A 12,682-nucleotide genomic window follows, 5' to 3' on the forward strand; every position below is an offset into this window, starting at 1 on the left:
CACTGCTAGCGGCAGCTCACTGTGTGCTTTTAACTTCGGCACACAGCTGCGTTGCAGGCTGGCCTAGCAAAGGCCCCGAGGCTGCCTGATGAAACCAGGCTAAACTACTGTTAGCGGTAGCTGAGTGCCGAAGTTAAAGGTACACAGAGCTGCCGCTGCTGGTCCTGGGGGCGCGGAGATGAGAAAGACAGGAGTCCCGGCAGATATGCGCAATGCGACGGTAGAAGTCATCTGACACAGGCGCCGGAGACTCTCTTCCTGCCCTGTGAGCTGCGGTACACTTAAAATCTCAAAAGGCACACAGTTTGCGATACACTGGACTAAAGTCTATAGACAGTCCACCCAAATTTTTGTTTCTTTTGACTCAAAACAGAATGGGGCAGACATCGGTAAACACCCTTTGTCCAATTTCTTAGCAGATTGTATCTCTCCTTCACTTACACCCCCACTGGACTAACTCTTGAGGGTCATGTCATGGCTCACAGTGTTAGAGCCATAGCTGCATCAGCAGGCCACTTAAAGTCAGCCTCCATTAAGATTTGCAGGGCTGCAATGTGGTCTTTAGTCCATACATTCACCTCTCATTATCTTCAGCAGAATACCCAACACTATAGTTGGTTGGTCAGATAGTTCTGCACATTTTGTTTGAAGTCTGTATTCCAACTCTGTCCTCCTAGACCCCCCCCCCTTTTTTATTTTTTATTTTTTTGCTCCAAGCTACTATTTTACAACAGGACTGTTTTTGTTCTTAGTGTTGGTTCTTGTTAGAAGCCCTGTTGTCTGTAATTTATTGTTTTCAGTGAGCCTGGTAACCAGGGATTCCCACATGTGAGAAGACGGTCTTGCTTATTCTCGGAGAAAGCAGTTACTTACCTGTAGTAGGTGTTCTCTGAGGACAGCAGGACATTTTATTCTCACATACCTTCCCACCTTCTCTTGAACTTGCATTCTTTATGCTTTTTTATCTAACTGTACAGTCCATGTAAATTGGACAGGTGGGAAGGCCCTTGCATGAGTGGTGGAGGCCAGCCAAACATTTCTAGAAACTTTATAGAACACTGGGTAGCGTCCGCACCGAAGCTTTGTTGGTGATGTCGCCCACATGTGAGAGTGCTGTCTTCAGAACACCTGTTACAGGTGAGTAACTTCACTATATATGTGATTCAGAGAGTGAGCCAGAGAGTGAGTGCAGCTGGCTAAGCACTTTGTTTCAGGGACGTAGGATTGAAGGTTCTAGGTTTAAACATGCTTAAGGGCAGTGCTGTCACTAATTGGGAGTATTTTTCATGTATTTCCCTAAATAGGAAATGAATGAACAGACTTGCATATTGTCCAGTGCCAAGTTTTTATATTCCCTTCCTAGAATTTAAGTTGACATCGATTTATATAAAGGAACGATGCCTCTTTTTTTTTTTTTTTTAACCCAATGGAGGAATAGTGCTACCAGGATGTGCTGTGGTTATGAATTACATTTTTAGACTTGTCATTTATTTTAAAGATGAAATTTATGACCACCTGTATAAATTGCATTTTTACAGAAACAGTTGTCTGAAATATTGTTGTACATAAAGGTGTGGGGCTTTTTATTTTTTTTGCCAGATGTTGTGTTTAATTACTATTTATCCATTTTAAGCAGGCGAACAGCCAAGTCACGAAGCAGAAGCCCTTTTTCTTCACGCCGCTCCAGGTCTCGCAGCAAGCATAGGATGTCACGGTCCCAGAGTCGCCAATCCAGCATTTCTCCTAGCACATTGACTTTAAAAAGTAGCCTGGCTGCTGAGCTAAACAAGAACAAAAAAGCCAGGGCGGCAGAGGCAGCCAAAGCCAGTGCAAAAGTTTCTAATGCCTCCACACCCACCAAGGGAAATGTGGACAGTGTGCCTCCACAGAACAACTTAAAAGAGTTGAGAAAAGTCAAAGTGGAACCAGTGCCCTCTCCTTCCAATTCTGGAGTTTCAAAAAATGGCAAAACCAAAACAAAAGTGTCTGTTCAAGAGAAAAAGGAGGATGGTACGTTTGTAGACAAAAATGCTAACCGTGGCGCAAATAAAGTAAAAGAGGTTAAACCAGTTGCTATTAACGAGGAGCCCATTAAATCCAAAGAGAAAAGCAAAGTGCGTCTTCAAAGCACATCAACCGTCAAGGAGAAAGACAAGAATGTGGTACTTCTGGCTTCAACACTGGCTTCAACTCTGGCTTCAACGCTTCCTCCCTTACCTCTTCCTCCAGTTCTTAACGAAGATGCTAACAGGTGATCAGGAAAATTCATGTGTGTTGTAATCTGCAGTTTGTTTTGTAGATCTAATGGGAATATAACTATTGGTGTAGTGTGAAAAATTGCTTAATAATTCAGTGAAACATCCTTTACCCATTCCAATCAGGCTTTCATCCCCTGCATTCTACTGAAATTGGCCTTGCCAAAGTCTCCAATAACCTTCCTGGCCAGATCCTCATCTTTCTTGACCTATCTGCTGCTTTCGACACTTTAGACCACTGCCTTCTCCTTTACATGCTGTTCTCACTTGGATTCCAGAGCCCCATTCTCTCCTGGTTCTCTTTCTATCTTTCAGTGGTGGATCCTCCTCCACTGCCTCTCCCACTATTGATTTGAGTGCCTGGGACCTCTTCTCTTCTCCACATATACTCATTCCCTTGGTGCTCTGATCTCTTCCCATGGTTTTCAATATCACCTGTATGCTGATGACTCCTAGATCTACCTCTCTATACCTGAAATCACTATAGGAATCCAAGCCTGAGTCTCAGTTTGTTATACAACTGTCACTTAAAAGTAAACATGGCCAAGACAGAGCTACTTATCCTTCCATCCAAACCTACATCTCCTCTTCCCCCACTCACTATCTCAGTGACTAACACTCTCATCCTCCCTGTCTCATCAGTTAACAATCTTAGTGTTCTCTTTGACTCTTCTCTCTCCTTTTGTGTACAAATCCAACAGATTGCCAAAACCTGCCACTTCTTTCTCTATAACACATGTGTCAAACACAAGGCCCATGGGCCAAATCCGGCCTGCCTGGCCATTTTTTGTGGCCCAAGGTGACTGTGCACCTGACACTACATTCTCCAGGAACCTCCTTGAGTACTGACTCCCCCACCTACAACCTCCCCACCGCTGAAATTTAAAATCTTCAGGCAGCTGACGCGAAGCCAGCCTCCCACTGTCGGCCTGCCCTGGAAGTGTTCTTTCTACAGCATCCTGCCTATGTGGAAAGAGGAAGTGCTGCAGAAAGAACACTTCCGGGGCAGGCCAATGTGGGGAGGCTGGCTTCATTCACTTTAGCTGCCCAAAGATTTTAAATTTCAGTAGTGGGGAGGTGGTAGGTGGGGGAGTCAGGAATTGGTGACTGTCATACCGTAGGATCCAGCTGAGAGGGGAGGGCTGGGGTTGGGAATGAGGGAAGGATATGCTGCATGGACTGCGGGGGAGGGGGGTTGGGAAAGCAAGGACAGATGCTGCAAATCCTAAACGCATGTCATAGGCCATGACTACTGGTCCAGTTACAGCCTGAATCAAAGTATAGGTCAGGAGCACTGAGGAGTCAAAGTGGGCCTTAAATTTCTTATTGTAACTTTTTCACATAGATTGCTGGCCCATAAAAAGGGAGGCAAGCACATGTTAGATTCCAATCTTTTCTAGTGCTTAGTACCAAGGGTTGTACTAATTCCAAAAATTTCAGTCCCCCCCCTGACAGGTTTTGTTGGGCTGCAGTGCGACAAAGTGGCTGTTTTGTGTTATGCAGAGCGTGGCACTCAGAAGGTGTTCTCCATTCTGCTGCCTGTAAGTCTCAAACCAATAGAGATCCAGCCCAAAAATTTTGTATGGTTTTGTTTTAAGAGAAAGATATGGGGACAAAATTTGTCCTCGTCCCTGTGTCATTTTCTGATTTCCAAACAATTCCTTTATGTACGTAAATAAAATACCCTGCCACTCTAACTGTTAATGTTGATTTTTATAGTTTCCGAAGCTGTATTCCAGGAAGGTCAGTGAAGAAAGAAGTTGAGAGAAAGCTTCGTCATCTGCTTTCAGACCTGCCACTACCACCAGAATTGCTAGGTGTGGATAATTTTTCAAAAAGTCCAGAAAGCAAGAAAACGCCAGCACAACTGCAGAAAAAACGAAGGCCAAAGTAAGCTCAAATATATATATTTTTTGTATGATTAGAATATGTGTTGTCTCCTGGTTTTGTTTAAATGTAACCTGCAAAAATTGATTTCATATCATACATATGGAGGGGCATAATAAAAAAAAATGTCTAACTTCCCTTTTGGCCTAAGTCAATAGACGTTGAAGTTTGCAGCAGGGAAATGTCCATTCCCTAGCAACAGCAGCAGATGAATCCAGAGACCAATGGGATAGCCCACATTTACCAGCAGGCGGAGATAGAGAAACTGATTAACAGGTGGTCCTATTGTCTGGCACTCCTCCTGTTTATCCAGTATTCTCTATCTCCCAGCAGGAAACGATCGCTATTCAGCTAACTCCTGAATTCTGGCTGTGACTGGAAAATTATTTTCTCCTGTTGAGGTTTCTCTTCAGTGAGCTGGCAATGCTATTTCTGTTGAGATTTTCTCTTCAGTGAGACAGGGGTGTCCGGCTGAACGGTGCTGGCTTTAGGGGTTACACCTGGGCCCCTCCAGGTCCCTGCCTCACCCTCCCTCCATTGCTAGAGGGTCTGACTGGGTCTCAATTTTTTTCTTCTTTCCCTTCTCTGTAAAAAAAAAAAAAAAGAGACCACAGTTGCTGCATTCTGCTATTACTGCTGATCAGCCAGCTTTAACTGGCTTCAACCGGCCCTAACAACAAGCTTGTGAGTATGTCTGTTTGAACTTCAGGTTCTCTTTGGGAGTCTTAGTAATGTGGGTTCGGTCAACGTACATTTAAAGCATGGATATATTATTGAGGCTAAGTTTAATGACTAGAAATCCATGGAGGGAGCCGGGACTTCCCGCCCTTTGCACGCGCTTGGTTTCCTTGTTGGTTACAGCGCGGCAGTAGTGGTGCGATTTCATGCTCGCACTTGTTCTCATTGTTGGGTTTCAGTGTAGCAATAGTAGTCCTGTTTATTCTGAGGCTCTCTTTCATCGGTGTTTGTCACAGCCATGTGCAGCTGATTGTACAGGTGCCGGTTTATAGCAGCGGGCATGAAATGGGACATGTTTTTTTTTTTTCTGGCGCTGTGGGCCGTTCTTCTGGTTATTCCCTGAGTCTGATTTTCTTTCTATGCAAGCCGCGGCAGGGTAAATTTTTGCGGGGCTTGAATCCGACTATGTTTCTAGGATCGTTGATGCAATGGCCACGTGTCAGTGAGAATCAGGCGTGCGCTTGGGTCTCCGGCGATGGTGGGAGAGCTGCAGCGTTCCGGTAGTTTGTTTCCAGCTGACTTTGGTCAGGGTATGCCGGGGCTTCTCTCCTTTCCGGTTCAGACAAGTTGTATGTGTTTCACCAGCTTTGGGACAAGCTTGGGCAGATTTATATTTCTATGTCTGTGTTCCTGCTGTACTCCCTTGAAGGAAGCTGCTTGTTTAATCGGACTCTGGGGTTAGCACTCAAGGGGTTTACCAGAGAGACTCTGACCTGTGCTAGGTCACCCAGTCTCGGTTTGTCTCCGGACTGAGCCAACATACGGCAACTCACAGCACAGTGAGATCAGCTTTAAGATAGTGCCCTGTATTTCACACAGGTATCTCATTGTCTCTCTTGGGGTCCCTGCAGATTGAGCCTTTGTCTGTTGGTAACTGTCCTTATTTGGGCCTCTGTGCTGAGCTGCATGTGTCCAGTAGTGGCACAGGATATATATGCTTAAAGGTAGTACAAACAGTTTCCAAGTTCGGGCTGTCTCTATGGGCATAATGACACTGCACTTCTTCCTGCGGCCAGGACTCTCTTTCTCTATTTCTGAGGGGGCCTGGACTTCAGATTTCCATGCTTATCACGCTGATTTCTCCTGTCACCATCTTCTCATGGCACATGACGGGCCCCCCGACCAGACAGGAAGGGCTGTACAGCTCCTTTTAACCAGGAGCCAGTTACCTATTCTATCAAACCCGCGGAGGATCACGCGCTATGTGGCTGTTAGCCTCATCTCTGAAGCTCTCATTAGCGATGTGAGCTTTGTCTGATACCTGTACGGATGCTGTTGTTTTCCATGGGGCGGTAGAGGCAGCATCTTGATTGAGTCTAGTACGTATTCACTTTAAAGGACATACGTGTTTCGCTCATGTTGCATGGGATTAGTACTGTTTTCATGGTTCCAGTATATTCCTCTTTACATTGTGAAACTTGATTTTTCCTAGGAGAATCTTCTTGCAGATCCTACAGTCTCATCCTGCCATTCCCTGACCTTCTGCACTTCATTCTGAGGGGATCTTGACTTCTTCCAATGACTCTTCAGGCTTTCTCATGAGGGAGAAGATGCTATAATGTCAGGCCCAGGGGTCTGTGAAGATTTTTCAGGATGCTTGCATCTTTGCATCCTCCTCAGGTTTCCAGTTTATTCTTGGAGTCTCTATGTTTTGTGTTTCCCTTTTCAGTGTTACTGGTCCTCAGGATAGTTCTTGTAGTTCTTCGGGAACTAAGGGACGTTGTTCCACTTACTGCATGGTGCCCGAGACGGGGGCATTGGGCAGGCTGGATCCCATTCTGCTGAATTAGTTTCTCGGGGTTACACATTTCTGCAGACAACCTGGGAGTATATTTACATTTTCTCTATGGACTCCGAATCGGCACTTGGTTTGCCTGCCTCTCTTGGAGCAGTGCTTTCGATTTTGGCACATGCCATTTCGCCTACTCAAGGCTTCACAAACGTTTTAGGTGATGTGGGCGGTGGTACCGTTTTGGCACTACCAGGCGATTCATCTAATTTCTTCTTGACTGTCTGCTTGATTCGAACGACTTCCAGTCGGTCCATTTGACTGACACGAAAAGGGTGGTATCTTTTCCTCAGTTCTTTACACGTGCATCTTCAAATTTGCACAGCGCTCTTTTCTCCTGTACTATTTATAGGTATATCGGGGTGATGTTTTTATTCATATAGGAGAGACATGTGTTTCTTTCCGGAGACTTGGGCGTGGGGTCTCGGTCTCAGATTGGTATTCTTCTTCGCTTACCATGACCAAGAGTATGGGATTCTGTACAGTTTCTGGGATCCATATTGCTGACTCCACTGGGAACTTCGGCTTGCTTTCCCCTTCTTACGCTACAGCAGTCGCTTTTGTTACGGTGGTTCCCGGTATCTCAGGGCTCCAATTATTTGGTATGCTCCTGCATCGCTCTGTATGATTTGGTGGCTCAGCGCGATTTCTCTTTTCAAGGCATGCCTTGGTCTTTGCTGGACTAGCTCATGACCACCGACCATCCCGGGCTGTCGGGTTGGGGGGCTCGGTGGCTTCCATCCTCAGCTCTAGGAGTCTGGTCTTCAGAGGCGACTCAGTACTTGTTCATTCTACTCTTGAGCAGGGTCAGGCTACCTTTCTGGAGCTTCAGATCATTCTTCCGGATTGCCGCTGAGGGTCCTTTTGGTCAGAATTAGGATGGGGGTATTTCTCTACAGCTTGGGCAGTAGGTGTTGTACTCAGTTGGCAGGTGAAGTTGTTCTGCTTCAATGGGTGGACTCTCATCTTCGTCTTTTGTTGGCAGATCCTTTTATGGATCAGGATAAGAGTTTGGATAGACTTTCTCTCTGCGGAATCTGAGCATGGCCCATTTCTTGTATATTACAGTGTACAGCGCCGTGTACGCTCTGGAAAGTGTGCATGTTAGTAATAGTGTAATCTTCTGCATCCTGGATATTGAGATTTGTGGCTCAGGCTTTCTAGCTCTTTTTATGGACGTGAGATCTCCTTGACCTAGACCTCATGGCCTCGTCTCTCAATTCTAAGCTTCCTAGCTTTTTCGGCGGGCCCAGGAAATGGGAGTTAGAGGGGGTAGCTGCATGGCTCCTTTCTCGCCTCTGCCTTCTCTTTTTCAGTGTTTTCCGCTGGATGATGATGGCTTGGATTTGCCATCTCGAGCTCACTTTCTGGGCACAGTATTTGTAGAATCTCTGGATTGGCGGCGCCATCCTTACTATGCGGATTTGATGAGTCTTTTGACAGCTGGACTAAGAAGTTTCCTGGTATCTCCGGCTTTGCTCGCCTAGGGTCCGATCAACATGGATATTTGTACTACTTTAGTATTACGACCTAGTTTTTTGAAAAATCTTGGCTGACGTGTAAGGGTTATGCGAAGCAGGTTGTTTCTTCTCTTATTCAGGTGCTACGGACGTCTTCTCCTATGGCTTCTGCTTCCTTTTGGAGGGTTTTTCCTTTCTTGGGTGCTTCTTAACGTTTGAACCACTCCAGAGTTCCTTTTTGGCACAAGTGTATTGCCGAGGGCTTAGTGTTCAATTCCCTTCAGCTTCTAGTGCCATTCTTGGCTTGTTACAAGGGCTAGGTAAATTGCTCTTCGCTTACTTCTCAGCTTCATGTAGTTCAGTTCCTAAACAGAGTGCGGTATATTCATGCGCCTCTTAGAAAGCCCGGTTTGGAGTACAATCTTCACGTACTTTTTCTCAGTTTACCGAAGGCTTCATTTCATCCTTGTCTTTAGGGACTCTAAAGGGCTGGGCTGTTGAACATGGGGTTTCTTGTGGCCATGGCTTCAGCTCTGCAGTTTTCTATGTTGCAGACCTTGTTCAACGGGGATTCCTATTTCTGATTTCCGAAATATGGGGTATCAGTTCGGATGGTACCACTATTTCTTTCTAGGGGGGTGTCATCCTTTCTTTTATGTCATGCTCGCTTTTCCTTCCTTCTTCCTGGGAAGAAAAATTGGGAGCAGTGCTTTTATTCCCTGCATTTTTTGATACGTACGTAGCGTTCTCCGCGATCTCGGTTTCTAACGACTTTTAGTTGTTTATATCTCCTTTTTGTATTCTTCAAGGAACGCCTCAAACGTATGGCGGCGTCCGAAGCCTCCATCGCTCGATGGGTCCAGGAGGACATTCTTTATGCTTGCTTGCTGGCAGGGAAGCGGTTGGCGAAAGAACTTCATGACCATTCCACCGGAGCGATGGCTACTTCTTGGGCTCGGCCCAGAGGTTTTTTCCTTGGAGGAGATTTGTCTCGCGGCGAATTGGTCTTCCGAGAGTGCTTTCTCTCCGCATTTCTGCTTGGATGTGGGGGCGCATGCGGTAGGGGCGTTTTGGCTTCGGTTGTTGCGGAGGCGGCATTTGCTTCCCACCCAGATTGAGGATTGCTTTGCTACATCCCATTGGTCTCTGGATTCATCTGCTGCTGTTGCTAGGGAAGGAAAAATTATGTTCTTACCTGTTAATTTTCTTTCCCTTAGACGCAGTAGATTAATCCAGAGCCCCACCCTTTCTAGATATTGTCTCTCGTTTTTTTCTTTTGCAACTTTCGCAGTTTGCTATTATGGCAGGTTGTTTTCTGTATTATTGCATTTTGAGATTTGTTATGGGAAAGAAGTTTTTTACATGCTATGCCTATTGATGGTTACGGATGCTTGGGCAAGGAGCTATACTGGATAAACAGGAAGAGTGCCAGCCTGAAGAATTTCTTGACCAGGGAGTTGATCTGAGCTTCAAAGGTTAGTTGGGAATCGATGATGATGTCAAGGATATTTGAAGGGTTTTTTTTTTTTAATTTTGAGGATCTCGCCGGTGAACAGTACCAGGTCTGAACGTGGAAGTGAGTTATAATCTCCAAACCAAAGCACTTTGGTCTTCTGTTTAAGTTTGAAGAAGTCCTTTTGTGTCCACATGCTCAGGTCTTCTGTGGTCCACATTCGAGGTGTAGGATGGTCTGTTTAAGTTTGAAGAAGTTCTTTTGTGGAGGTCTCAAAAGAGTATCTGGTTACTCCAAAGTAAAAAGATTGTTTATTGAAAGGTTCTATACTTCTACTATTGACTGTGGAGACAATTCAGAGCGGTTTACATGAGTTTTAAAAATGATGTTACGATACATGAGCTACAATATCTGAACTATAGTAATGGTTATTTTACAGAGTTAGTGTTTCTGTGGTGGTTATTCATACATGAGCTTTTGGTGCTTTTGGGTATCATGGTATGGTGTTTTTACATATCCTTTACCGAGTATACAGTGTTTACATATTTAAGTTTCAAGTTTTATTAAAATTTGTTAACCCGCTTTTCCTTAGGAACAGCAGCAAATGAATCCAGAGACTAGTGGGCTACTGCACATCTACCAGCAGGTGGAGATAGAGAACTGAATTGCAGGTGTTCCTCTTGGATGGAACCCCTTCTTGCCATTTAGTATAGTCTTATCTCCAGCAGGAGCATAGAAACATAGAATATGACGGCAGAAAAGGGCTATAGCCCATCAAGTCTGCCCACCTAGTGACCCACCCTCAGACTTTATCCCGCTAGAGATCCCACATGCATATCCCATTTCTTTTTAAAATCTAGCATGCTGCTGGCGTTAATCACCTGCAGTGGAAGTCCATTCCAATGATCGACCACCCTTTTGGTGAAGAAATACTTCCTGGCGTCACCATGAAATTGCCCGCCTTGGATTTTCAGCGGATGACCTCTTGTGGTTGAAGGTCCTTTAAGAAGGAAGATACCGTCTTCCACCTTGATGCGGCCCGTGATATATTTAAACATCTCAATCATGTCCCCCCTCTCTCTACGTTCCTCGAGCGAGTATAGCTGCAATTTATTCAGTCTTTCCTCATATGGGAGGTTCTTGAGTCCCGAGACCATCCTGGTGGCCATTCGTTGAACCGACTCAATTCTCCGCACATCTTTTTGATAATGTGGTCTCCAGAATTGAACACAATATTCCAGATGGATGCCAGTCTTTGGGCTCCTGGCTTTACTGACTGAAAATCAGTCAAATTCACTGAAAAAGTGGATTTCACTACTGTTGCTACGGCTTCAGTTAGTGCAGGGGTATCTGGCTGAGCTTTGAGAGTTACACTTGGGCCCCCCAGGTCCCTACCGCATCCCATCCTTCCTCCAGTGTTTGAGGGTCCTATTGTCTCTGTATTTTTTCTTTCCCAGTTGGTTAAAAAAAAAAAAAGAGACCGTTTAGGAATAGTGTTTTGCACTATCTTTCTCTTTCACACTGCAACTACTGTCCCTGCAAATTGGGAGTATATATTTTTTTTATATTGTGCATGGGTGTCGGCATGTGAGTTCGGTGTGTGAGTTTCATGTGTGCTTTTTATTTGTGCAGCTCAAGGCTGCAGAGGGTATTAAACGGTGTTTGCACTGTCAAAATCGGCATTCACCGTTGGGCCTCTGCTTGGATGGTGTTCTTGTGAATTTCAATTTCCTTAGCAACAGCAGCAGATGAATCCAGAGACCAATGGGATAGCACACATCTACCAGCAGGCGGAGATAGAGAAACTGATTAACAGGTGGTCCTATTGGCTGGCACTCCTCCTGTGTCTCCAGTATTCTCTATCTCCCAGCAGGAATGGTCGCTATTCAACTAGCTCCTGAATTCTGGCTGTGACTGGAATTTTATTTTCTCCTGTTGAGATTTCTCTTCAGTGAGACTGCCATTTTGTTTCTCCTGTTGAGGTTTCTCTTCAGTGAGACTGCTATTTTGTTTCTCCTGTTGAGGTTTCTCTTCAGTGTGACTGCCATTCTGTTTCTCCTGTTGAGGTTTCTCTTCAGTGAGTTGGCAGTGCTATTTCTCCTGTTGAGATTTTCTCGTCAGTGAGACAGGGGTGTCCGGCTGAACGGTGCCGGCTTTAGGGGTTACACCTGGGCCCCCCCAGGTTCCTGCCTCACCCTCCCTCCATTGCTAGAGGGTCTGACTGCGTCTCAATTTTTTCTTCTTTCCCTTCTTTGTTTAAAAAAAAAAAAAAAGAGACCACAGTTGCTGCATTCTGCTCTGTTAGTGCTGCTCATCCAGCTCTAACTGGCTTCAACCGGCCCTAACAACAAGCTTGTGAGTATGTCTGTTTGAACTTCAGATTCTGTTTGGGAGTCTTAGTACTGTGGGTTCGGTCAATATTCGTTTAAGGAATGCATATTTTATTGAGGCTAAGTTTTATGACTAGAATCCGTTGAGGGAGCCGGGACTTTCCCACCCTTTGCATGCACGCGCTTGGTTTCCTTGTTGGTTACGGCGCGACAGTAGCGGTGCGATTTTATGCTTGCACTTGTACTCCTCGTTGAGTTTCAGTGCAGCAGTAGAAGTCGTGTTTATTCCAAGGCTCTCTTTCGTCGGTGTTTGTCACGGCTATGTGCAGCTGATTGTGCAGGTGCCGGTTTATAGCAGTGCGCATGAGATGGGACATGTTTTTTTCCAGCGCTGTGGGAAGCACCCCACCGTTCTTCTGGTTATTCCCCGAGTCTGATTTTCTTTCTATGCATGCCGCAGCAGGGTAAATTTTGCGGAGCTTGAATCCGACTATGTTTCTAAGAGCGTTGATGCGGCGGCCACGTGTCAACGAGAATCAGGCGTGCACTTGGGTCCCCGGCGATGGAGGGAGAGCTGCAGCGTTCCGGTAGTTTATTTCCAGCTGACTTTGGTCAGGGTATGCCCCGGCTTCTCTCCTTTCCGGTTCACACAAGTTGTACGTGTTTCACCAGCTTTGGGACAAGCTTGGGCAGATTTTATATGTCTATGTCTGTGTTCCTGCTGTATTACCATGAAGGAAGCTGCTAGTTTAATCGGACTCTGGGGTTAG

At 45.5% G+C, this 12,682-nt stretch overlaps 1 protein-coding gene across 6 annotated transcripts in view; it reads left to right on the top strand.

The window, feature by feature from the left end:
• CDK13 (cyclin dependent kinase 13) overlaps positions 1 to 12,682 on the top strand; it is a 231,348-nt gene that overhangs the window by 26,160 nt on the left and 192,506 nt on the right. For 3 of the 6 annotated variants that reach the window (XM_033930257.1, XM_033930251.1, XM_033930256.1), the window contains exons 2-3: positions 1,634 to 2,251; positions 3,975 to 4,145. In XM_033930257.1, coding sequence (XP_033786148.1) covers positions 1,707 to 2,251; positions 3,975 to 4,145 — 716 coding nt within the window. In that variant the 5' untranslated portion in view covers positions 1,634 to 1,706. The remainder of the gene's footprint in view (positions 1 to 1,633; positions 2,252 to 3,974; positions 4,146 to 12,682) is intronic. The other 3 variants (XM_033930258.1, XM_033930252.1, XM_033930259.1) reach the window with 1 other exon arrangement.

This window comes from Geotrypetes seraphini, chromosome 2 (genome assembly GCF_902459505.1).
Source record: "Geotrypetes seraphini chromosome 2, aGeoSer1.1, whole genome shotgun sequence".
Classification (NCBI taxonomy): Eukaryota; Metazoa; Chordata; class Amphibia; order Gymnophiona; family Dermophiidae; genus Geotrypetes; species Geotrypetes seraphini.